This window comes from Chrysemys picta, chromosome 9 (assembly GCF_011386835.1).
Source record: "Chrysemys picta bellii isolate R12L10 chromosome 9, ASM1138683v2, whole genome shotgun sequence".
NCBI classification, from domain to species: Eukaryota; Metazoa; Chordata; order Testudines; family Emydidae; genus Chrysemys; species Chrysemys picta.
Genome location: NC_088799.1, coordinates 35,409,365 through 35,433,294, shown reverse-complemented (window position 1 = coordinate 35,433,294; position 23,930 = coordinate 35,409,365). Strand labels below are relative to the sequence as shown.

Below are 23,930 nucleotides of genomic sequence, written 5' to 3'. Positions count from 1 at the left end.
TTAACAGGTGTGTTGTGAGCAAGACACGAGAAGTCATTCTTCCGCTCTACTCTGCTCTGGTTAGGCCTCAGCTGGAGTATTGTGTCCAGTTCTGGGCACCGCATTTTAAAAAAGATATGGAGAAATTGGAGCGGGTCCAGAGAAGAGCAACAAGAATGATTAAAGGTCTTGAGAACATGACCTATGAAGGAAGCCTGAAAGAATTGGGTTTGTTTAGTTTGGAAAAGAGAAGACTGAGAGGGGACATGATAGCAGTTTTCAGGTATTTAAAAGGGTGTCATAAGGAGGAGGGAGAAAACTTGTTCACCTTAGCCTCTAAGGATAGAGCCAGAAGCAATGGGTTTAAACTGCAGCAAGGGAGGTCTAGGTTGGACATTAGGAAAAAGTTCCTAACTGTCAGGGTGGTTAAACACTGGAATAAATTGCCTAGGGAGGTTGTGGAATCTCCATCTCTGGAGATATTTAAGAGTAGGTTAGATAAATGTCTATCAGGGATGGTCTAGACAGTATTTGGTCCTGCCATGCGGGCAGGGGACTGGACTCGATGACCTCTCGAGGTTACTGCTAAACAATAAGTGTACAGCAATACTACTAATAATCATGTTTTGCTCTTGATTTTTTAAACCTAAATGCAAATGCTAAGATATGACCTGAATCAGTAAAAGGCAATTAGCATCACAAGATCTATCTGCTAGTACTGGAGAATAAAAACCTGATGTGTTACTGTAGCAAGCACAGAAGTAAACAAACTTGCATCAAAACAAAGCAAATATCTTGTCAATCTTCTAGAAAACAGTTTTTTGAAAATATAAAATACCCAGGACTATGAGATAAATTTAACACGGAATCAGATCATTTTGTAACATTAATGATATAGTTGCAATTAAATTCAACTGGGACTTAATATTAATTTAAACAAAATGCTTTAGTAATGGCTTACTGAAAGCAAATGATGGAAAAACTAAGTTTAAAGGGCCAGATCCTGGGTGGTGAAAGTTGTCCTAGCTCCACTGACTTCAGTTGGACTATGATGAGTCACACAAGTTCAACATCTGGCCCAAGATGAGCTTTTTTTTTTTTTTTTAATAGCCCTAAGTGGCCTATACAGAGAGGAAACTGTTTATGGCTCTCTCCAAAGAAATATTTTCTCAGAAAGGGTAAGATTTAAGGACCACCAGCATTTCTGATTGCGTAACTGCAGTACAGTTTTCTTCTTTAACCATTCTTTACACATTAATTCCTTTCACTACTCTATTTCCTAAAATAATATCTCCACGTACTCCATTTATTTCTACTTTTAATGTTTAATCTAATGTTATGTTTAATCTAAACCATTAATACAATTTGCATCCACTGAAAATAGAAGCTCCTAGGCCCCAAATTCCTCTGCTAACTCCCTGCTTGGATTCCTCTTAACCTGGCTTCTGTCCTTCCCACTCCTGACAAACTGCTCTCACAGTGGTTTCTAACGACCTCTGCCTGGGCAAGTCACGGGGCCCTCTTCTCTATTCTCACCTTTCAGTTTGCCAGCAGCCTTCAATAACAGCTGATCACTCCTCCTGTACACCATCCTCCCTTGGCTTTCTCAGTCCTGTCCAGTCTTGGTTCCTCTATTTTCCCTTCCAACCATTTTTGGTATTTCTCATAGTGGCACCTTCTCATTCCCATCTCCTTTTGCCACTTGGGCCTGTTCTACATTGGGGGGGGGAGGGAAGGAGTCGATGTAAGATACACAACTTCCGCTACGGGAATAGCATAGCTGAAGTCAACGTAACTTATTTCAACGTATCTCCCGTCCTCATGGCGCGGGATCGACAGCCGCGGCTCCCCAGTCGACTCTGCTACTGCCGCTCGCCCTGGTGGAGTTCCGGAGTCGATGGGAGCGCATTTGGGGATCGATCTATCGATCTCCGATAGATCGATCGCTACCCGCCGATTCGGCAGGTAGTCTGGATGTACCCTTGATTTCCATAGAGCTAAGTATTTGACCTGTACCTTTTCACTTTACCTTATCCCTAGATGACTGCATCTAGTTCACATGGATTCAACTATCATCTCTCTGCCAGTGATTCCCAAATCTACTTCTCCATACCTAGCCTGCCCCCTTCAACTCAGCCCACTTTGTACAGAGGATCAGACATACCTGAGATGGACTATGGCCATCTCAAGCTAAGCAGGGACAAAAGACAGAGTTTCATATTTTTCCTTTTAAACTTCATCCTCCTCTGGAAGTGACAAACTAACAGAGAAAAGGACTCTTATTCCAGAATAAGAGTGTCTATGCAGGGAGTTATATAGTTATATTGCTATATTGCTATAGCTATACATATTTGGAGAAATTTCTCCATATAGACAAACCCCTTAGTTCTGAAGGATTTTTCCTAATAAATAGATCAACTAAAATCCATTTATTGCTGTACCTTAGCTTATAGGGCCCTTAAATGCATGTAATTTCTGAACATCACCAACCAATTAAGTGAGATTGGGTGGCTCAATGTTTTATTGTTGTGTCCTTGATAATACAAAAGCTCTAGCCAAAATCTTGCTCATGCAAAACAGGCTTTGAAGGCACAATAACATGCCTCATGATTTTCAAGCCCTGAGGCTAAAGGCAGCAAACAACCATTCATTCTTCCATCTTGAAACATGTTCCTAACTTAGTTCAAAGGCCTGAAAAACAACATGCCCTAGCTACTTGTCTGCACACCTTCTGAAAGGCTTTTCCCTTGTAACAACTTGCTAGGTGATCAAGTTGCATGTTGAAAAATATTTAAGGTGTTTGGGGGTTCTTGGGTTTGTGTAGCTTTTAAAAAAAACAAACAACAAAAAACAGAACTATTAAACTGCTTCAAATTATAATCAAAATGAAATATTATGAATAACTCCAACAGCAATGTTTACCCATTTAAGATTGAAATATTTAAATTATTTACATGTCTAAGTCACAACTTAGTACCGCATATGCTGATTATTACAGAGGATGTGTTCTTAACTTTTGTTCATTAAATCGGGGGGGCGGGGGGATAGGAGGAGCAGCTGTATGAGGAGAACAGAAGGGTTGGCGTATATTTTCATCTCTTCCTCCTCAGTTTTCATTTCATATAAAGTTAATAATTTATTAATTGTCCATTACTTATTTACAAACTTAAACAATGAAAGTTAAAAAAAATACTATTTTTCATAAATATTGACCAATGTTGGAACAAATAGAAACTTTAAAATGTTGCGCATTAAAGTTTTTAACCAGTTGCTTGCTAACTAAGTAGTTTTTTGTATAGCCTTATTCAATTTGCTTTTCTGCTAAGTTTGAATATTGTTGTTAAGTCAGGAAAAAACCCACAAATTTATGAAAAAGAAAATAAGCCTACTCAAAATAACTTTGCAGTTATAAAACAAGACTGCTTAAGACACTTGACTACTAGAGGTGGTAAAATGTGCTTACTGTTTTTGAGGTTCTTGAACTGTAATAACAGAAGTGATAAAATTGCTATTTGTTAGGAGTCTAGGGGATTTTTAATCTCATTTTTTTCCACAATATGTGCTTTTAAAAGTTGGAAAGTGTCCCCTTACCTATATTTAAATCTTTTTATTGCTTTGATGTATACATATGCTAGCAATTAAATACACACACATCCTATTATTTCTAAGAAGAAAAGCAGATATTCATCAGCCCAGTTTAATTAATAGTGGTAGAATTATAACTCAGCCTTGTTAATTATTCACATCATGAAACAATAAATGGAGCATTCGATAAAATATGTAATAGAGTATACAGGAATACAAGGGAAAGAATTCAACTCTGCCCACACTTCGTAGGGGAAAAGTGAACAAGGCAGAGAGAAAAAGTTCTATTTATATATATCAGAGAAAGAAGATAAAATCCTCATTTCAACAAAGCAGTTCCTAAGCAAAATGAAAATCAAGATACAGAGAATGAAAGTACAAGTGAGTTGTGCCTTTACCAGATGGTTCCATTTCAGAATCTGTGGCTAGGTCTTCACTACAAAAGAAGAGGTGTATTTTTACATTGTTAGCGATCTTGGTGCAAAAATCTTAGTGGAGACAAGGTTCAGGCAGCAAACCCACTTCCCTCCCCCCCCCCACCCCATCTCAAAGAAAACAAAAACAAAAAACACTCAACTGTAAGATTTTTTTTCTTCTAATGACAAACTGAAGAACACATCTATGCTATTCAACTACTGAAGCAGCTGGGCCAATCACTCTTGGCTACTTCCATAAATTCTGACCACAGCATGAAAGGAAACCCTCAGAGTTAAATTCCAAAACTAAAAACAAATAAAGGATGAAAGAATCAATTTAAACTAACCTAAGATAGGGTGCTCTGCACTGGTAGAAGCTATAATAGAAAAAGGTTCAGATAAGAAAAGACTTCATTTTTCCTTAAAATGTCACCCTATGAGTCCAAAGGACGTTGCGGTGAAGTAGCAAACAAGTAATCCATACTTTAAAGACTAGACAGACACGTACATGGGAAGGAGAGAATTAAGACAGTACCAAATTATTCCAACCTTGTTTTCATTTTCATTTTTTTTTCAAAACCCTATAATATTCTATAGGCATTGCAGCTTGTAAAATATTAATGCAAACGCCTACATTGAAAGGCATAAATGGACTAGGAGGATGGCCTCTATTTCAGGGGATGGTTTAGGTTTCCTAGACGTGTTGTGTTTATCTTGGAGCAGGGCGAGTTGAATGAAAAGAGTTGCTGAAGTATTTCTGCATACCTGAATGGGTAATTTCCAGGACCCACTAACTGGACATCACCTGTGTCTACACATGAATTACTTTTCTTGGCCGCCCTCCGATTGTGCAGCTCTGCACATGCACCTTCTGACATTCAGGCACCTCCTTAAAACCTAAGGAGCTCCCTGTGGCTTATTTCCTGTTGTCTAGAGATGAAAGGAACTAAAATCAGTTGAAGATTATTCTCTCATTGGGCAGGTTTTGATCCCTTTTGCGAGGACAGTAGGCCGGAGACTCGTTGAACGGGCTTCCCTTAGAGCAGGCTCTGGTTTGAGTCATTTAAATAAATAGAATTGATAAGGCTCTTCTCCATAAAGTAGCCTCTTTTAAAGGAAAGGCAACTAAAAAAAAGCTATAAGATTGGTCTGTTGTATATTGTTTTAGCCATAAGAATCCCCTCTCTGACAAAAATGAGGCACGGCTCTGGATGTAATTTGTATTATTCTAAACGTAGCATCAGAGATGAACAAAAGAGTACACTCCATAAAACAGACCACTGCAGATGGGTCGCAGCCCTCATTCTTGGCTTCTGAAGACCATTTAAATTTCTGTAGACACCTACACACAGCACAAGAGGCATGAGTGGAATAAACTGAAGCTTGAACCAACACTCAAATCTCTTCAGGAATGCCTCAACTTCCCTACTGAGAAGTCTTTTTGGTTCTTCCTCCCCTTCTACAAGGATGTTTGTCCTTTCTGCAATTCCTGAGATGGTGCCATCCAGCCTTGAATGCTTCATGACCGTCTCTAGTTCAATAGCTTGTGAAGGAACGTGGGAACCTCGTTAAAAAAAATAATAAATAAATAAACAAACAAACCAATGATTCTGTGAAAAAAGGCCAGAAAAAACTATTATAATCATCTAATCGGATCTTATATATAAAAAACAGTCCATGCTCTGCGCTGTGTGGTAAAGCGATAGTCTTCCCCCCCCCCCCAACACTGAATTATTTTAATCTATTATAAAAATGTAGTTAGAAAATATATATTTAAACACAAAACAAACTGAAATGTAAATAGGATACCTTAATTTTAAACAAAGTGGATAAAAATCCATCCTTAAATAAAAATCAGATTTTTCTTTTTAAAAATAAAAAAGGTTGAAAAATTAATTTGAAATTGACAATCTATGTTCAAGCCTAACCTTATCATAATCTGTTACAGCCATTAAATAAAACATATTCAAGCAGTGTGTGTTTGCTATCAATATTAGACCAGTAAACTGGTTGAAGTCACTGGCTACACATCTGGATCCAGAGTTTTTTAAAGTCCTAAACCAGCTTTAGACTCTCCCTCCTGCAGGTGCAGAGAGTATTTTCTTTCTTTCACTCTATTCAGCAAGTTCAATTCAATCACCAGTTCATTCAAATATTTGAGAAACTGATTGAGAGGAAAAAAAGCAGGAAAGCTTGTTTTCTGCTTCCAAGCTATGAATAAAAATAAGGAGTTTGAGGATGAGATCTACTAGTACTAAAATCTTGAAAGACATGATAACCAGAAACAATCAGTTCCATTCATTAATTACAAACAATACTTGATTTGTTTAAGGAATCAGTTTTAAAGACAAGCGTGTTTTGATAAATTTACTGTTTATAAGTTCATCCACTATATTTCAGACAAGGTGGGTGAAAAGTGGTTTCATTTACTGGACCAGCTTCTTTTGGATAGAGAAAGCTTTTGAGCCACAAAGAGCTTCTGCTTCCATTCAGCGACACTGGATTTATGGCTTATTACAACTACCTGTACGCCACTAACACCCTCTTTTTGTCCTATGACTGCTGAGATGCTATCAGGCCACTCTGCCTTAAATGGTCCTCTGCAATATGTGCTAACTACTTACGCTAAGCAATCTGTTCTGCCCTGCATTTTGGTGTGACACTGGAAGTACCTTTCCCAGACGTAAGGAAGAACTCTCTGTCACCAGGGTGGATAAAACTTAATTAAAATAAAATAAAATAAATAAAAATAAAAAAAAAATAAAAATGGATTTTTTTTTAGTTTAAATTTTTTTTTTTTTATAAATCTAAAGATAGTTTTAATTAAGATATCTCATCATGGAATAGGGATTATAAAGTCTAATTCTATAGTATGAGACAATATATTCATATAACGTTTAAGAAAAGTTTTGTAAATGAGTTCCAATAGTTCATGGATTAGGGACCCAATCTTATGGGGTTCCAGATTATCTAGCTTAATCTTTCTATCTACCCAATGGGATTCAGTGCTCAGTCTAGAAGATACCATCAGAGATGCTTAGTTTTGCAGTTCTCAAACTGTGGATTTGTGTCTCCAAAGATAACATGCTTGTTAACAGCAAAAATGTTTTTAAATAAATAATAGAGAGAGGTGAGAAATAACAGACCTCAACCCTGTTGTCCCTCTGCACATTTGTGTACACAGTCAATCCCTTACTTCTCTCTAAAAGTGCAAAGTTTCAGAAAGTTAAATGAATAGAAGATTGTTGGGGGTGGAATAGATCTGGACAAGGAGAAGTCTGGAGATAAATGTGAGAAGGAAGGGACAGGCAGTAGAAACAAAAGTGAAACTGTTTGAGCAGCATATTTCAGAAGTCTTGAGGTCTTTCTGAGTGTAGCCTTCATTGATTTGAGATCTACCATACCATTCTCTCACTAGAAAGGAAAACCTATAATTGCAGTAGGCCATAAAAGAGACCCAGTTTGGGAATAAGAACCATTCAAGAAATACATGTTTACTGATGATGTTTTAAAGAAAGTCACACCAGTGAACTGGTGGAAGTCACTTAAGCACTTGGATTCAGAGACTGTTGAAGTGATAATCTCACTTTTAACAGCAGTAGCTTCTTCTGGCAGTGTGGAAAGAATGTTTTCTTCCTTTGGACTAATTCATTCAAAATTGAGAAATCATTTGGGACCTGAAAAAGCAGGAAAGCTTGTTTTTCTTTTCCAGATTATGAACAAACAGGAAAATGAAGGGGAAGACGAATGAGTTAGCTGCAGAAGCCAATATTTTACGTTTCTCATATTGACCTGGCTGACATAGTCGATTTAATTTTTGTACTTTTAAAGAAAATATTTCATGTAACTATTTTAGTTTAAAACAATTTTAACAAAAACAAACCTGATTTTAAAAAACTTGAATGTTTAACTAAATTCAAAAATTCATATGCTTGTTTTGTTAAAATATTATATGTTTGCTGCTGAAGAAAAAAAACACAGAATGCATAATGTTGTTATTTTAGTTAAATAAAACCATTTAAATGTCTGTCAGATGATGTTCTCCTCCTAATACAGCATGGCAAGAATATCCTCCAAATATTAATGATTAACCTGTTGAATTGGAGATATTTATGAAATCATTGGGAGGTAAACTATCTGTTTCAATTACCTTTGGTAAATGAAATAACTAGACAATCATTCATCTTCTGATATAGCTGCAAAACTAATATGAAAAGTTTTCAAAATAAATCACTTTGAGTTGTGAAGAATATGTATTAAGGTTATAATAACCAACAAGAATGCACTATTACGTAGAAATCCATGATTAAAGCAAGTCTTCCTGACTAGTGATTTAAATCAAATCCACCCTGTCTGTCGCTAAAAAAGCTTGTGTCTCTCACCAACAGAAGTTGGTCCAATAAAAGATATTACCTCACCCACCTTGTCTCTCTAATACCCTGGGACCGACACAGCTACAACTACCCTGCATCCAGAACATTTAACATTGTTTACTTGTTAAATAAGGTTATTTAAAAATGCTATTTTAGTGCATTTTTAACAATTAAAATTTCCATCCAAATGCAGCTTGACACAAATCGAAAGTAAAAAGTTATTGTACTAAGAAATCCATCAGTGACCATTTCTAACATAATAAAAAGGTAAGTCACAAATCTGAATACATAATTTTTAAGCTATATAACTGCTTTAGTGCATATAGATACTGCGTAATCCCCTGGTGAGCAAGTAGTACCAAAATTGGTGCAGAGGTAAATGCTTAGTTGCAAATCATATGTTTTTAATGGTTACCAACCAATGAGAAATCAACCGCCCTTACGGAATATGACTGAAATACAAATGCAAAACTGATTATTTAAATCAAGGTTCCCTACTTGCTGATTTAAAAAAAAAAAAAAAAGTGATCAATTCATCCTGATTCTACCACAGTACAAAATCCATCATTTTCTCATATTCTCTAGAGAGAGCTTGACTTGAGAATTATTACTGATGAGTCACCTATTGTACTGTACCCCTTTGAAACAAACAAATCCTAGGTAAGTATTAGGAATACTTAGGGCTAGTCTTCACTTACCGGCTGGTCCGGAGGCACGCAATCGATGTTCTGTGATCGATTTATCGCGTCTGGTTAAGACGCGATAAATCGATCCCGGATCGATCCCGGAAGTGCCCACAATCGGCGCCGGTACTCCAGCTCTCCGAGAGGAGTACGCAGCGTCGACGGGGGGAGACTTCCGGCCGCGTCTGGACCCCGGTAAGTCCGGACTAAGGTACTTCGAATTCAGCTACGTTATTAACGTAGCTGAATTTGCGTACCTTAGTCCGAAGTCCGGACTAAGTGGGGACCAGCCCTTAGGGGAGTGTCTCAGTGGTTGTGGCTATCAGATTTCATTTCTAAGGGGACAGAGGCAGGAGAGAGGGAGAGTACATGCAAAAATCTTTTTCCAAGTGACACCAACTGTCATTAAGGGCACAATCTAGCGTCCATTGACTTCAGTGGAAAGACTCCAAGAGACTTCAGAGCAAGTCAGGTCAGGCCCTAGCAGAACTACAAAAGATAAGGAACCTTTTTACTGAAGAAGGGAAAAAAAACAAAACAAAACAAAAAACACCAACTCACCACCACACAGGGTAGAGGGCTATTTCATTCCCTGAATAGAGAAGGTTGTGGAGGTTAAGTTTGCATTGAAACACACTATGGATCTTAAAAAAAAAAAAAAAAAAAAAAAAAAAAAATGTTCAATAGCATGCATGACTCCTTTTTATTATTGATTAAAAAAGGAGACTCTCCTAAAACGCATGCCATAGATGCTAAAACTGCTGATCTGCAAAGCTGTTTCTAGACATGTCTCTTACAGAGCTAGAAACAAAACACCGTATATATACTTGTTCATATATTTTTGGTAAAAAAGTGACGCATCAAAGAGCGGGGGTTGGCTGATAAACAGGTCTACACCAAAATTTGATGATTTTAAACTCTATGGCATCATTTAATTGAATATCTAATACATTGTCGTTTTGTTTACACACTATATATCTGCAAGCACGGAGCCCCTCGGTGCCCTGTGGCCACGGTTCACAGCCAATGGGAGCTGCAGGAGGTGGCGCTCCACTTCCCGCAGCTCCCATTGGCTGGGAACAGCAAACCGTGGACATTGGGAGCCGAGGGGCTCCGTGCCTGTGAACGCTCCAGATAAACAAAACGTCCAGGCCCGCTAGAGGCTTACCCTAACGGGCCAGGAGCCAAAGTTTGCCAACCCCTGAAATATAGGGTCGGCAGGTCATACAGGTTTTGCTATTTTTACCTAACTATCTTGGGGGGTCGGCTTATAAACGAACAGGCTAATGAACAAGTATATACGGTAAGTCTGTCAATAGGATTTTTTTTTTTTTTAAATCTAAGTTAATAAGAGTATTTCTGATGATGCAGGTGTCTCTCTCAATTCCGTTCCCCATTGCTTTGGGAGAATGGATTGTTAGAACTTCTAATTCCTATCTCATTTTTGGTTCATTTTTTCCCTCCCATGCTGCAAGAAGCAGTTGAGTTAAACAAAGCAGCTCTCTTACTGAGTATGTGTGATCAGGCTTCTAACTGGAGTCCAAGAAGATGTCGGAGGTTGAGGGGTAGCTACCTTTTTTCCCTTATTTTCTTGAAATTCATGGTTTCAAAGAAACTGTTGGTGATGTGGATTGCATATTTCAGAATTCCTATGACTTAGAAACATCCACCCACATAGCAATTGAGAAAAAAAAAAAACATCTAGATAAAAGCAAACAAGACATAAATCAAATTGGGGGTGCGGTCTTAAGAGCTCACAGATTGCATCTTTCCAGCTTCTGACCTGCGCAGACATTCATCAGGAATAAATTTCTGAAACCAATAGAAATATTTGGAATTTGGTTGCAAAGACTGAGACATTTCTACAATACTTCTGCAAATGAGATTTGTTTCCATTCTTGTATTAAGCAGATCAATTTTTGCATGCAGAGTTTATGTACTTAATTTCTGAATGAGGGATATTATCTCACTCCCTTGCCTCTCTAATATCCTGGAACCGACACAGCTACAACTACACTGCATACAACAATAGAATTTTAAAGGTAGCTGACAGAATATATACGGGCAAACCTATTCTGCATTACTAGCAAGAAGATTTAATCAATTTTACAATTCAGATACTAAAAATATTAGGTTTTTAGTCAATCATATTATGATTAACAGTTCCATATACACACACACACAAACTTTTCACTGTCCTCCCAACCCTGTAGTGTATTATTGTGAAGAATACAGCACTTTCCAATTACTCTAGTTTAAATCTCTAATGACAGTCTTCAAAGAATGTGACCTAGATATATCAAGCATAATCAGAGAGAATACATATCAAGCCATCTTTTAGTTAAGAGTGCCAGGCTTATTTAAATCTCCTTTATCTATTCACACCTCTGTTTTTGTTCAGTTTCCCACCATATTTAAATAGATCAAAAGAGGTATTACACAAGACTCTCCTCTTCACCACTGCTATTTTGTAACATTCAAACTGCTATAATTGTTTATAATCAAAATAATTCATTTACCAAAACATGGAACAATTAAAAACAGAATTAACCCTATTCAGTTTAGTGAAGATGTACACTTTCAGACTATATTTCAGAGACAAAGTTCCAGTTTTCAGCATTCTGACAACCTGGAATTGTAGCCATAGTTATTTGTATTTCAACTCTTGCCATAAAATGTAAGAGACGATTTATTCTAATAGTAAGTCACAATCATTCTGCAATTTGAGCTTTTCTTTTTATGAGCTATCCTTTAAATTAAATAGTTTAGAGGTGATTTAATTATAAAGCAGGATATGAATAATTAAATTAGCATGTATCAAGATTTTTCATCTAGCAGGTTTATTATAGTAGTCCCAGTAGTAGCACAGTGTAAAGAAAAAAAAGCTAAAAAGAAAAACTGGAAGAAGAAAAAAAGAGCAATTTAAAAATCAGTGTGAATATCATTCTCTTTTTACTATGAGAATGTTTACATGACAACAAGATCCTTATTGCTTAAGGAGTTATTCATTCATGCTTATTCTGTACTTAAAGTCCGATGTTAACAAACAGGATTCTGTGTATTATATAATCACAGCATTCAACTGCAATGACAAAGAGTACAGGACAAAAGAGCAAGTGGAAAAATCCTGCTCCCCTCACTCAGGACAATAGGATGCACAACAATGTGAATGGATTCTGTGATAAGTAGGCAGCAGGAACTCTAAGGAAGAGAGCCTATTTTCCAAAATAAGCTATCCTAAGTAATGAAGGAGGAGGAAAGAAAAATATAAATGAATGAATTTACAAAAGTATAATGATTTCTACTGTGACCATTTTTCAAAATTATCTATGGCATCTAAAGCTTACAGACTGCCAGCTTTTCTATTTTGAGCTCTACTTGATTTTCAAATTCAAATACAAAGATCTGTTCTAGGATGAAACTTGGTACACAAAATCTAAGTCCAAAAGCTAATTAGTTTTGGAGAAAAAAATTCTCACCTGAATGTCATGAAAAACAGAACTTTGAATTTAAGACTGTTCCCTTGAGACTTTATTTTTAAAAATAGTTTCTACAATCAATACTGAATTTAGTCTGTTTTCAAAAGTAAAAAATAATTCCCTTCCTTTACATGTGCGCGTGCACACACACACACACACACACAAAGTCACAGCAACTTTATCAAAAGGATATTCAAACGTGAATTCAATTAGCCTCAGTGCTGGTATTCAAATTTTTGCAAAACCATTATAAACTGTATGTTCCTAATTGAAAATTTCAAATTGAGCTGTTCACCAGGCTACATCCCTTAAGTTATACAAGTAACAGAATACACTGAAGATCTTGGTCAGATTACATTCCAACTCCACAGGTGTTGGTCGCATATGTTCTTTAGGGTTCTACATCCCAGCTGTTAAATGTATAAAACTGATCCAGAATAAATATTTTTACAATCATCAGCTAAAAAAGGAGTGTCATCCTTAACTTTGAATTTCATGTTTGTTTTTCTAATTTAACATGATCCTAAATATGATTTTAATACTAACTGAATACAAAACCTGTGTATCACAGGATGCTATTTTATTGCCTACTTGATCTCTGATTACATAGCCCCAATTTATAGGGCTCTATAAACCAGAGAAAAAAATCTTGAAAGCAATTTTCCTAAAACTGCCATGTAAGTCAGAAGTCCAGGCTAACAGTTACATGTATCCACAGTATCTACATTAAAGGAATAGGTCTGCAGTTTGAATAATGAAAAAAATATTTAAAGAGTGCAGAATATACTAATAATTTAACAAACTGCAAGCACACAGTGACACACAGGCTAGGGTTTAGCAGATGATTAGTTGAGGGGGGAACAATGTGCACATACACTATGAAACACCCTATTTAGTCTATAATAATACTGCTGTAGCATGTATAACTTGCATATCTTGCTGATGTTCAAGTTACTGCTGCCCCAGAGCTACAGAGGCTTCTGAACCTTTTGTCTTTGGAAGTGCTTCAGTTTTTTTAATTGCATGTAGATAAATGTGTTACATTTTTAAAGTAACTCCTTAAGTCCACTAACTTTTTAAAATTATGAATTAAACTTAGAAGAAAGCTATAAAACTATTTTTAACTGCAAGTTAGAGAAAAAGAGGTATTGTAATTTTTTCTCAATATATTACACAAGAATTTCAAGATGTACTGAGTCACAAAACATTTGAAGTATGAAGCCATCAACTATCAATTGCTCATCTTCGTACTGTTGCCAACTGTGAGAGGCTCCTCAATACCACACCAGAAGCACAGGAAGAAGTAGTTGCATCAGCTAATTCTGCACAGAGAAATCCCAGGAGAAGACAAGTGAAACTTACAAGTATCTTATCAGTTTCACCATACTAGAGTTTACAGCTACCAGAAGAGGCAGGACACAGAAAAGAGAAAAACTAAGAGTGGTACATACGCAAGTAGATTATTGTTCCTTACCAAGAGCACAGAGAGAAAGAGCGAGGAAGAGAAGAGGAAAGACTGGCGGGGGGGGGGGGGGGGGAATGCAGTGGTCTGGCACAGGTCTTAAAAATTATATGTCAGCTCACCAAGGTTGCTAGTAAGTGCAACCACAGAGCTACAGGCTCCTTCTCTAGAAAGAAGGGGGTGCAGGGGAGTAGCCAGAGCACTAGAAGTTCTTTCTGAGGAAGGAAGGATTAGAGCAGCTGGAACCACTGTAAAGGAACTCAAAGAACAGGGTGGCATTTAAACTGCTGATCCTTTAACAGGCTGGGAGAGGAGCAAGAAGCAGAGGACCCTGGTATTGAGAAACAGCTAAAAGTTTGAGCCCCCTGTAAACTCAGGAAAGCAGCAGGGCTTGGGACAGCAGCAGCAAAGAGGTATGGGGACAAGAATATGGATGGAGGCAAGGAGGACAGAGAAACAGAACAGATTTGGAAACAAGTGATTTGTTCAGGGGGAAATCTATTAGAGTGGGCATAACTGATTTTTGAGGGAGATGCACAATGGAAGATGTTTCAATATAGTTAAATGTGTATAACATGCATGGCTTGGGGGGGAGAAAGGGAAGGAGGTTGTGGCAAGGTGGCAAATGTTTATTCACCTGCTAATGAGAAGCTGGAAAATGCTCAGAGTACTGATCTGACAACTTGGGACAACAAAATATTTTGGTCTATATAAATAAAATCTAGACAAGTAATTTAAACCTTTTGGGGATGATAGCTGTCCTATGAAATATAAATATATATTTATAGAATGCAATCATGTGTATAACTCCTTGCCAATTTTTGGGCTTAAAGAGTTCATCATAATGCATATGAACAAGGGAGCCAAATAAAGGTTGCATAAGATTGTCTTTATCCTTCTCTGCTCCTACTCACCTCTATCCCCTGCCCTGACTCCTGCCCCTTTCCTCCTCCCTGAGCCACACCCAGGTCATATCTCCTCCAGTCTAGCCCCCACACCTCTTCTCACCCATCTGATCCTCTCTCTGCATTCTGATCAGGTTGCTTCCTCCTTCTCAGTGCCTAGGGCACCAGCAAAGAGAGCAATGAAAGCACAGGAGAGAGAGTCTCCCTGCCCTCAATTCTTTTTAGTGCCAGATCAGTGCAGCCCTAGCAGCCTGAAGAAGGAATTTCAGGGGAAGTCCAGCTCAGTTCTAGGATGGAGCATGCTCCCTTGGCTCTGTGGAAATGATGCATGCACAACCAGATCACCCACAGAATCTGTGTGGGAATGGAGTATGCGCCATGCAGATGGAATCTGCAGAGAAGTCATTTAACTGCCAGCCTCTACAACTCTACTACGTGTGTAGTAAACAGATTTTTCAGGAACCTACAACATAGTCAATGTTGAGCAGATTTTTTCAGGGAAAGCAAAAGGCACACACCCCTTGCCACTGCGGCAATACCCTGGCCAAATTTTAAGTCCTGCCCAAAGGCACGACTAGTCTAGCATATACTGATGAGATAAAATAAGACTATCTTAATAATACATTTGCAATTATTACTTATTTGAACAATGTTAAAGTAACAACTATGGGAAAGGGTGTATTGTTTTTCTTCCAGGTATTTGCAATTCACATTTCTACACTAGGCTCACCAGTTCAGGTAAAAGGAAAATCCTACATATGATTGTTAAATCTTCTATCACATCCACTCCGAGTGATGTTCGTACTTACACCAAGCAAAGCAGCAATAAAAATATTCACTGAGTAAGTACAGTTACAGTCAAATAAATAGTATGAATTTGTCCAATTATGTTGTAAATGTTCACTGTACGGTGATTGCTAGGAGTTAATACATGAAAAACTGCAGAGATCAGGAAGGGTGTTAACATTTAGATTGGAGTTGTCTATTCATAATAGAGACCTTGGAGCAAAACTCCGTTGTATAAAATATCAATATTATACAGCAATACATACTTAGTGGAGAAACTGTTTTATTTAAAAAAAAAAACACTTTGTATTTCTTCAGTGTATACTCCATATTCAGTTTCTATTTGGCAGATCCATCACATTGGTTGCAAAAGTATTCCTTGTCCTAGGCACACCTTGTAATGACAGTCTTAATACAACAGGCTGACAAATTTTGCCTAGACTATTTTTAATTTGTTCATTTTTAAACATTTTAAGCTTATAATCACAGAGTCCATTCTACACCATTTGCTTCTTCCGCAGTTTGCAGATACTTATAAAATTGTCCTTTGCTAAATTATATTTAGTATCAATATCAGTCTAAACACAAGTTTTTTTTTAAAGCACTTTGCAAACATTACCTAATTAACCTCACAGCAACCCTGTGAGGTAGATACACACATTTTACACATGGGCAAAATGAGTTAGAAAGATTAATTCGTTTGCCTGTGGATACAGGAGTCAGAACTGGCCACAACTAAGCTTAGAATTTAGGAGCTTCTGAATCTGATCCCCACTCCCATGTTCAACATAGACCACACCTCTTTCTTTTACATCCTCTCCCCCACACCCTCTCCCTCTACTTACTAGGTCTTTTATTGTGTATTCTTAAAGATTAAAAGAGTGAGGTAAAAGTGCAACTAAAAAGCACTTTAGTCTCAGCAACAATATTTAAGCAGATTTCACAGAGTGAACCACCTCACCATAACTGTTCACAAAACAGGACACCCCTGCCCCCGTTGCTTGGACAAGCTTAGTGTGTCAAGTCTGAAAAGCATCCATGACTCAAGAAGGCAGTGTCAAATGATAATTTTGCTTCTGGAAGCAATAGCATATTTAAAATCAAAATGAACCAAAACATTCATTTAACACTTCTGAGACTTAATGTGGCTGCAATATTTTCCAAAACACTTCCCACGTAGAAAAAATATTTTCAGTTCTAAGAACATACCATCTAGTTTACAAAAATCACCACACCAATCTAATTACAGAAACCTCCTCTATAAGAAATAAGCTTCAAGGGTTTAATCACCGTTCTAGACTTTATCCAACCTATTTTTGTTATAAGTTAAGTAGGGACCATGCTTAGGTCTATTTTTGGTTTATTTTTCCACCAGACCCTTAATTGTGCAATATTTGAAACGGCAGCTATCAAAAGATTAATTCAGTGAGTGAACCTGGATCTTCTTCCCACGCCTAAACAAGCACTCCACACACTTTAAGGGCTCTATTTGAGAATAGGATGTGAACGTGCAAAGAAACAAGAGAAAAACGCCGTTCCAAGGAAACAAGAGAACAGTACAGACCGCACCTTAAGCTATCCCTTTAGGACACAGTTCAGTGGTCTGAACAACCTCCAACACCTAGGTGCCTGATTTTTGCTGGCCTTTTGGGCTCAGTTCTAAGTGGGCGTTTCTACTCGTTTAAACGCCTTTCCCCCCTCCCCCCTTCCTGTGCACTCACCTTCTCTCTGGCTCTTGCCCAGCTATTAGACGTCCTCCCGCCTCTGGAAGCTGATGCTGGCATATGCACTCAAATCGTCGCTAGAGTGGCTACTCCCACAAGGCTGATTAGGGGCTCTGGGCGGCGGCGGCGGCTGCCTCCCCCCCAGCGCAGAGGTGCCCTCCTGGGGGTGGTGGGGGTGTTGGCGACGCTGATTAAAATCCTTCACTAAGTCCAGGTCGATGTAGTTGAGTCCGTTCTCAAAGCCACCCCCGGCCCCGAGGGGCTGCTGCTCCCTCCTGGCGGCCGCCCCCAGCTCCCCGGAGGCAGGCCGGAGCCAGACGTTCTCGAAGGAGGCCGAGCTGTGGCGTTTCACCTCCTCGGCGCCCCCCGCCCCGTAGAGCAAGGGCGCGTTGAGGCCGCCGCTGCCCGCCGTGCCGCGGGCGTTGCTGGGGGTGGAGGAGAAGGTCTCGGAGCTGTGCCGCCGGCGGCCCCCCTGCGGGTCGGCGCGGATCACTTTGGCGCTCTGATTGCGGCCGGGGCTGGGGCTGAGGCTGACGCGGGTGAAGGCGCTGTTCACCCCCGGGCCTCCCATCAGGGAGGAGGAGCGCGGTGGCGCCGCTGCCAGCTCGGCCGGCGGCTGCGCCTGGGCGGAGGCAGGGGCAGCAGGGGAGTTCTCCGGGACGGCACGGCCCGTCCGCATGTCGGCGTAGTTGAGCAAGAGCGCGGGGGACGGGGGGTCGGCGCAGCCCGGGCAGGGCCCCCCGACACCGCCCCCCTGTTCCATAGTCACATAGTCCCGGCTGCTGAGGGCAGCAGCTCCTCGGCCTGGCCGGGCCGCAGCTGCCGCCCGTACGGCTGCGAAGCCGGCTTGGCAGGCAGCCCGCGGCGGCCCCAGCTCCATGTTCATGTACTCGGAGCCTTCGTCCCCTCGGGGCCGCGCGGCCGACGGGAAAGCCGGCTTGTCACTGGCCACGAACTCAATGTTCACGTACTCGCCGGGGCTCTTGGGCTCCGGCGGCAGCAGCAGCGGGGGCTGCTCCCGCGCCCGCGGCAGAGTGCTGGCCTTGGGGCCGTCCAGGGACAAGCGGGTGGGTCTGGTCAGGCGGCTCCTACTCTGCGCGGCCGCCTGACGGGTAGGCTGCTGCGGCGGGGGCTGCGCCTGGTAGGGACCTCCGGCGCCCTCTTGGCCCCCGCCTCCCCCGAGGCTGTCGCTGCTGGTGGAAGAGGACGAGTCCTCCGCGGCGTAGAGCAAGCGGCCGGAGCTGAGGGAGATGCGCAGCTGGGGGCCGCTCTCCTCGGCTGCCCTGCGCTGCACGTGTTTGAAGGAGCGCGGCAGGGAGAAGTAGGAGTAGATGGGCTTGTGAGGGGGCTCGGCCGGGCCCTGCGCCGAGGCCTCCTCCGGGCCCGGCGGCTCCGAGGTGGCGAAGTAGCAGTCCGGGGGGGTGCTGGTGGCGGAGCCGCTGGCTGGGGACATGTTGATGTAGTCACTGCCGCTGCAGGGGAGCTTCCCTTCGCTGCTCTCTACCGAGAGCTTTGGGTGGTGGCCAGCCCCATTAGTCCACATTTTGCCGTAGCCGGCAGGACCACCGTCAGGTGAACAGCTGCCGCTAGGGGACATCATCATGTACCCATTGGAGTCCACCATGGCTTGGGCGTGGCGACCCCCCCTGCCAGGGTTGATGATCTGCTGTGGGGCTGACACGCTCTTGGGGCTCATGGGCATATAGTCACCACCTTTGGGTGTGCCACCACTGCTGGGCACAGGGGCCACCCCAGGCGACATTGGCATGTAGCCGTCATCAGTGTGTGGGGTGGAGTTGGTCCGGTGGTGGCTGCCCTCCAAATGGTGCATCTCCAAATGCTCCTCAGGATAGGAGTGAGTGGGCACAAAGGCAGAGTGCCGGTAGGAGGGCAGCCGGTTGCCACCACAAGGATAGGAAGGCAGCATTTCCGTGTACTCCTCAATAGAGGCCACTGAAGACTGTGAGGGTGTCTTCTGGTGGGAGATGGTGGGTGAGGTGCCTGCAGAGTGAGTCCGCTTCCTGAAGCCCTTCTCCAGGTCAGTTACCTCCTCTCCACCACTCCGGGGGCAGCATGGGGTGCCAGGATAGCGGCACTGCTGATGCTGTGGGTGGCAACTGCGAGGGATGAAGTGGCCATTGGGAGCTGCCAAGCTGCAGGACGAGGCAGCCTTGCCCCCCATACAAATGTAGTTGTTGAGCTCCTCATCCCCCCGTGCTGGCGGGGTGTGACCCAGAGAGTCTGGAGTCACACTGCGAAAAGAGCTGCGGAAATCGCAGGGGCTAGAGCCATATTCGTCGGAGGAGATGAAACCACCATCACTGGGGGAGCCTGATACCGAAGCACTGGACCTGCGTGGGAAGAGGCAGTCTGAGGTGGAGCCATGGCCACTGGTGCTGCTAGATGACAGGCTGACTGGACTGGTGGCTGAAGGGGAACAGCGTGAAGAAGGCATTGGGATGGAGCGACTGTGGTTGAGTGGAGGGTGAAGCCTGGAGTTGCCACGGTGCCGATGTGAGTGGGTCCGGTTGGCACTGGGACTTACTGGGCTGCCATCCACAGAGGCAGGCCTGGACATAGTTCCTTCCCCATCACTAGAGGCTCGGACTCGGAAAGAGCTGGGTTTGCCCCCTGTTCCTCCTCCACCACCACCACCCCCAGCAGGGGAGGTAGCAGTCACACTCTCAGTCCTGGACCTGCGACTGAGCCCCACCTGGCTGGGTGGGGGGTTGTTGACATGGTGTCTGCTGCGGAGGGGCACAGAGATGGGATTGGAGCAGTTGGAAGAGGACTGGCTCTTGCTGCGGGGCCGGAATTCCTCACTCATGGCTCGCATGGCTTCCAAGATGGTCTCATGCATGTTCTGTGCCACCACTGAATCATCCACCTGCATCCAGAACTCACCAGGCCCAGTCACCGCTGAACGCCCAACCTCTATGAAAAAGAAGTTCTCTGAGTGGCCACAGCGGCGGATGTTGAGCAGCTGCAGTACCACAGCAGCTGCATCTGAGTTCAGCTTCACAAAGCTGATGGTTTTGTTGGTCAGGCACAGGCGGTAGATGCCGATCAAGTTCTTGGTCTGGCCCAGACCTTTAGGTTTCAGGATCACTTGCCAAACCTCCTTGAAAGCCGGACCAGGCACCACCTCGCCATAGCTATCGTCACCTGTCTCCCCCAGCCCTGCACTGCCACCCCCAAAGGAGACATCACTGTGGTGGTGGTGGTGACGATGATGATGGAGGTGGTGGTGGCCCTTGGCCCGATTGTGCAACTGCAGCAAGGCTTGGTACCAGCTCTCCTGCTCAGGCTCGCTGTCAGCTGCAATGGCAAAGTGCTCGTCCTTGGTATAGAGGGCCACCAGGTGCTTGTTCTTGGAGTCTGCCCGTTTGTTGATGTTGAAGCAGCTCTCCAGTGGGATGGAACGCTTGGGGGCTCCTGACTTATGTCTCCATTTCTTCTCATTCTCATAGTACTCCAGCCGGGCAGGTCCTGACTCGCTGGCTGCCCTCAGCACGAAGAAGCGTTTATGCATGCTCTTGGGTTTGCGCAAGTAACCCACCTTCCTGACATCTGAGAAGAAGCCCTCATTATTATCCGTGGGGCTAGCCATAGTGGAAGGAGAGGTGGTGGTGTTTTTACCGCAGCTATCAGCCCACAGGCCCCCAAAACTGCCAAGCAAGGCAGAAAAAAAACCCACCTCTGAAAATACTATTCATGCAACAACAATCATAATAAAAAAGCAAACTAGCTCGGAATCCCCTCTCCAAAACGGGATGGGGGGGAGGGGATACTGGCAGGGTGAGAGCAGCTGTTCAGTGGCAGAGGCAGCTTCCAGCACCACAGCAGCGTTTATATTGCTGTTTATGCCCAAATCACCCTCAGGAGGGTCAATATATCCTTAAAGAGTCCAGTCTCAGTCAGTCCAGATGAAAGTCTAGCTCTCCCAGCAGCCGCCGCCGGGGAGGAAAAGAAACGCATCTTTCAGTCGTATGGGTCGGATTCCTCTGTAGAGAGGAGCAGGAAGGGGGTCCCCCTTGCTTTGCTCCAAAACACCCTCCCCTTCACAACTTCGCCTCAGCGAGCGCAATCTCTGTAACAGATTAAAGATCCTCTGGGTAGCGGTTTGTTTTGCAAAGTCCGGGGCTTACACCCCAAAACACACGCCTCTTCTCCCCCCCTAAAAACACAGCCCAGCCCAAAAATCAGCGCCGAGGCTGCTTCTTCTGCTTATGCGTGAGGAGGCTGGCGACCCCATTCAGTCCCATCTCGTTAGGAAGAGAAAGTGCCATTTCAACACAAAATGCAACCAGGCAGCAGCAGGAGGGGAAGCAGCCCAAGTGGGGAAGGAACATCCTCTCTTCCTCCTCCTCCTCATTCCAGTCGGGAAAGGCGCCGAGGCCAACAGCAAAGCCCCCTCCCCTGCCCCAGGCTGAAGGCGGGTCTGGGGCTGCCTGGCTGACTTCTCCTCCTCCGGCTGCTTCTCGGAGTTTCGCAGCGCCCCAAACCCAAACAAGCGGCGGTGTCTGTGTTTATGAGTCCGGCCCCCTCCAGCCGCCACCGAGACTCAGTCTCACTCCAAGGAGAGAAACACGTGACGGCGCCAGTGCGTGGACCATCCCAGCAGCAGCCGAGGGAGGTTCCAACCTAGCCTGGTGCCGCGGCATTCCAATCCGCCCCCTCCTCCCCGCCCGCCGCTCCTTTCATTCAGTGCCGCTGCGGCTGCAATTACCTTCGGGCCCTGAGCAGCTCTGCGCCCTGGGGGGCCGCCTGCCTATTGGCAGCGCGGCCTGTCCCTCAACTCCTCCACGGGGGGAGGTGCCCAGGCTAGGTTGAGGAGTGGAGCGTAGTAAAAAGGCGTAGACGCCATTCACTGGCGTGTTATTTATAAACTAGGGGCTTGTGAGTGAATCTCTGCAGTGTGGCAACTTTGATCGAGGCGCTGCTGCTGCGTTGTAACCACGAGGCTCCCTCCTCCCCCCACCTTCACATTCAAGCTGCGTCTAAACTCCAGTGCTGCCTGATCTGCACTATAGACATAAGGGTGCTGAAAATCATCCCCCCCCCCCCGCATCCATCCCAGCTCTCCACCATATTAGTGCAATTGAGGCTTCCCTTTCAAAGCGGGTAAAGATCGAAAGAAGTTAATGCAACCGCTGAATTCAAAACAGAAAAGTCCCCCTCTCCCCAACCCCCTCCCTTTCCCCAACCCCTTCCCACTCAAACAAATAAAATCCATCCGCAAACCGTTCACGAATGTCTGTGGCATTGGAGATTTCTGTAACATAATACAGAGTGACCCTCCTGTGCCGAAGTAAGATTGTTGTCCTCTGGGCGGCTCAGAACATTGAGCTGAGACTATCCCCGTGAGCAAAACATTAAAATAAATAATGCAACTTTATGTTGCATAATGTTTTCCATATAAATCGGATCCCAAAGTTCGGTACCGTTTTAAATAATATAAGCCCAAAGAAGACCAATAATAGAAAAGGGGTATGAGAAATCAAAAGAAGAGACACCGTTGGGGCTGGGAATTGAAAACAGGATACATAGTTTTGAGACCGATTTTGACTGCAACATTGACAATATAAGATTTTTGTGTGGTTTTCATTTTTGGGGATGTTTACAGTTCAAACTCAGCAGTGACTGATTTTATTATTTTTGTTTCCTATTAGCATGGAGCCACAAATCACAGATTTTATCTTTTGTCGACGCAGTTGGGCCCTGAATAAAGACTTTTATTGATGAGTGGAGATTTATCATTGCTGGAAATGCAAAGCTATGCTATCATTGTATTTTACAGAAGAATTGTGTAGTAGAGATTCCCTGTAGAATTTCTCCAATGTGGTGTCAAGCAGTTAAATATATTTCCCGAAATCATTATATGCTAAATTAAACTGAATATTCAACATGATTTGCCGTTTACAGTACTGAAATGTGCTGTATGCGTAACTTTTATTTCACTGTAAGGTGAAAGACGATACGAGAAGTGTTGCAATCCAATTCTAAAAAAATAAATTACTCAATGCTGCCATCTCCAGGACAGTTCATTAAAACATCTTTGAACATCTTTTCTCTTTTCCACTCCAAATATAGAGTGCATATTTATAGGTTCCAGATTGGTTTGGGTTTTTTTAATGGTCTCTATACATTTATTGGAACATGAATTAATCTACATATTCTATACAGTTTAACAGTTCTTTAATATGCGTGTTGTTGGCAATATATGTAATGAACAGACTGTTATTGATATGATACGTTTAGTTTGATAATTTATATGAGAAAATGCAATAACAACGTTCATAACTACTTTCAATATTGAATTACAATGCAGAATTTTAATTTTATTTGCATTTATGTGGGGCCAAACATGGAATAACTAATACAAAATCATTAGGTAATGTTCATCTATTGCAAGGAATATTATCAAATGATCATTAGTTGTAAAATAATTTTAAATATGAATAATCTAAACAAAAAATGAAATGTTCTCATTGAAATATTTGCAGCAAAATTTGGAGAGCTTAGAGATGACAAGACG

The 23,930-nt window shown here is 42.5% G+C and overlaps 1 protein-coding gene across 9 annotated transcripts in view; it reads right to left on the bottom strand.

Moving 5' to 3' along the window:
- IRS1 (insulin receptor substrate 1) overlaps positions 1-22,092 on the bottom strand; it is a 182,952-nt gene extending 160,860 nt beyond the window's left edge. For 6 of the 9 annotated variants that reach the window (XR_010590660.1, XR_010590662.1, XR_010590661.1 and 3 more), the window contains exon 1: positions 17,390-22,091. Coding sequence is in view for 2 of the 9 variants with exons in the window: in XM_024103218.3 (XP_023958986.1) it covers positions 17,415-21,002 (3,588 nt within the window). In the remaining 7 variants the exon portion in view is untranslated. Of the gene's footprint in view, positions 1-1,026; positions 5,545-17,389 lie in introns of those variants that run through there. The other 3 variants (XR_006175227.2, XR_002888459.3, XM_065558010.1) reach the window with 2 other exon arrangements.
- Positions 22,093-23,930: the final 1,838 nt, after the last annotated feature.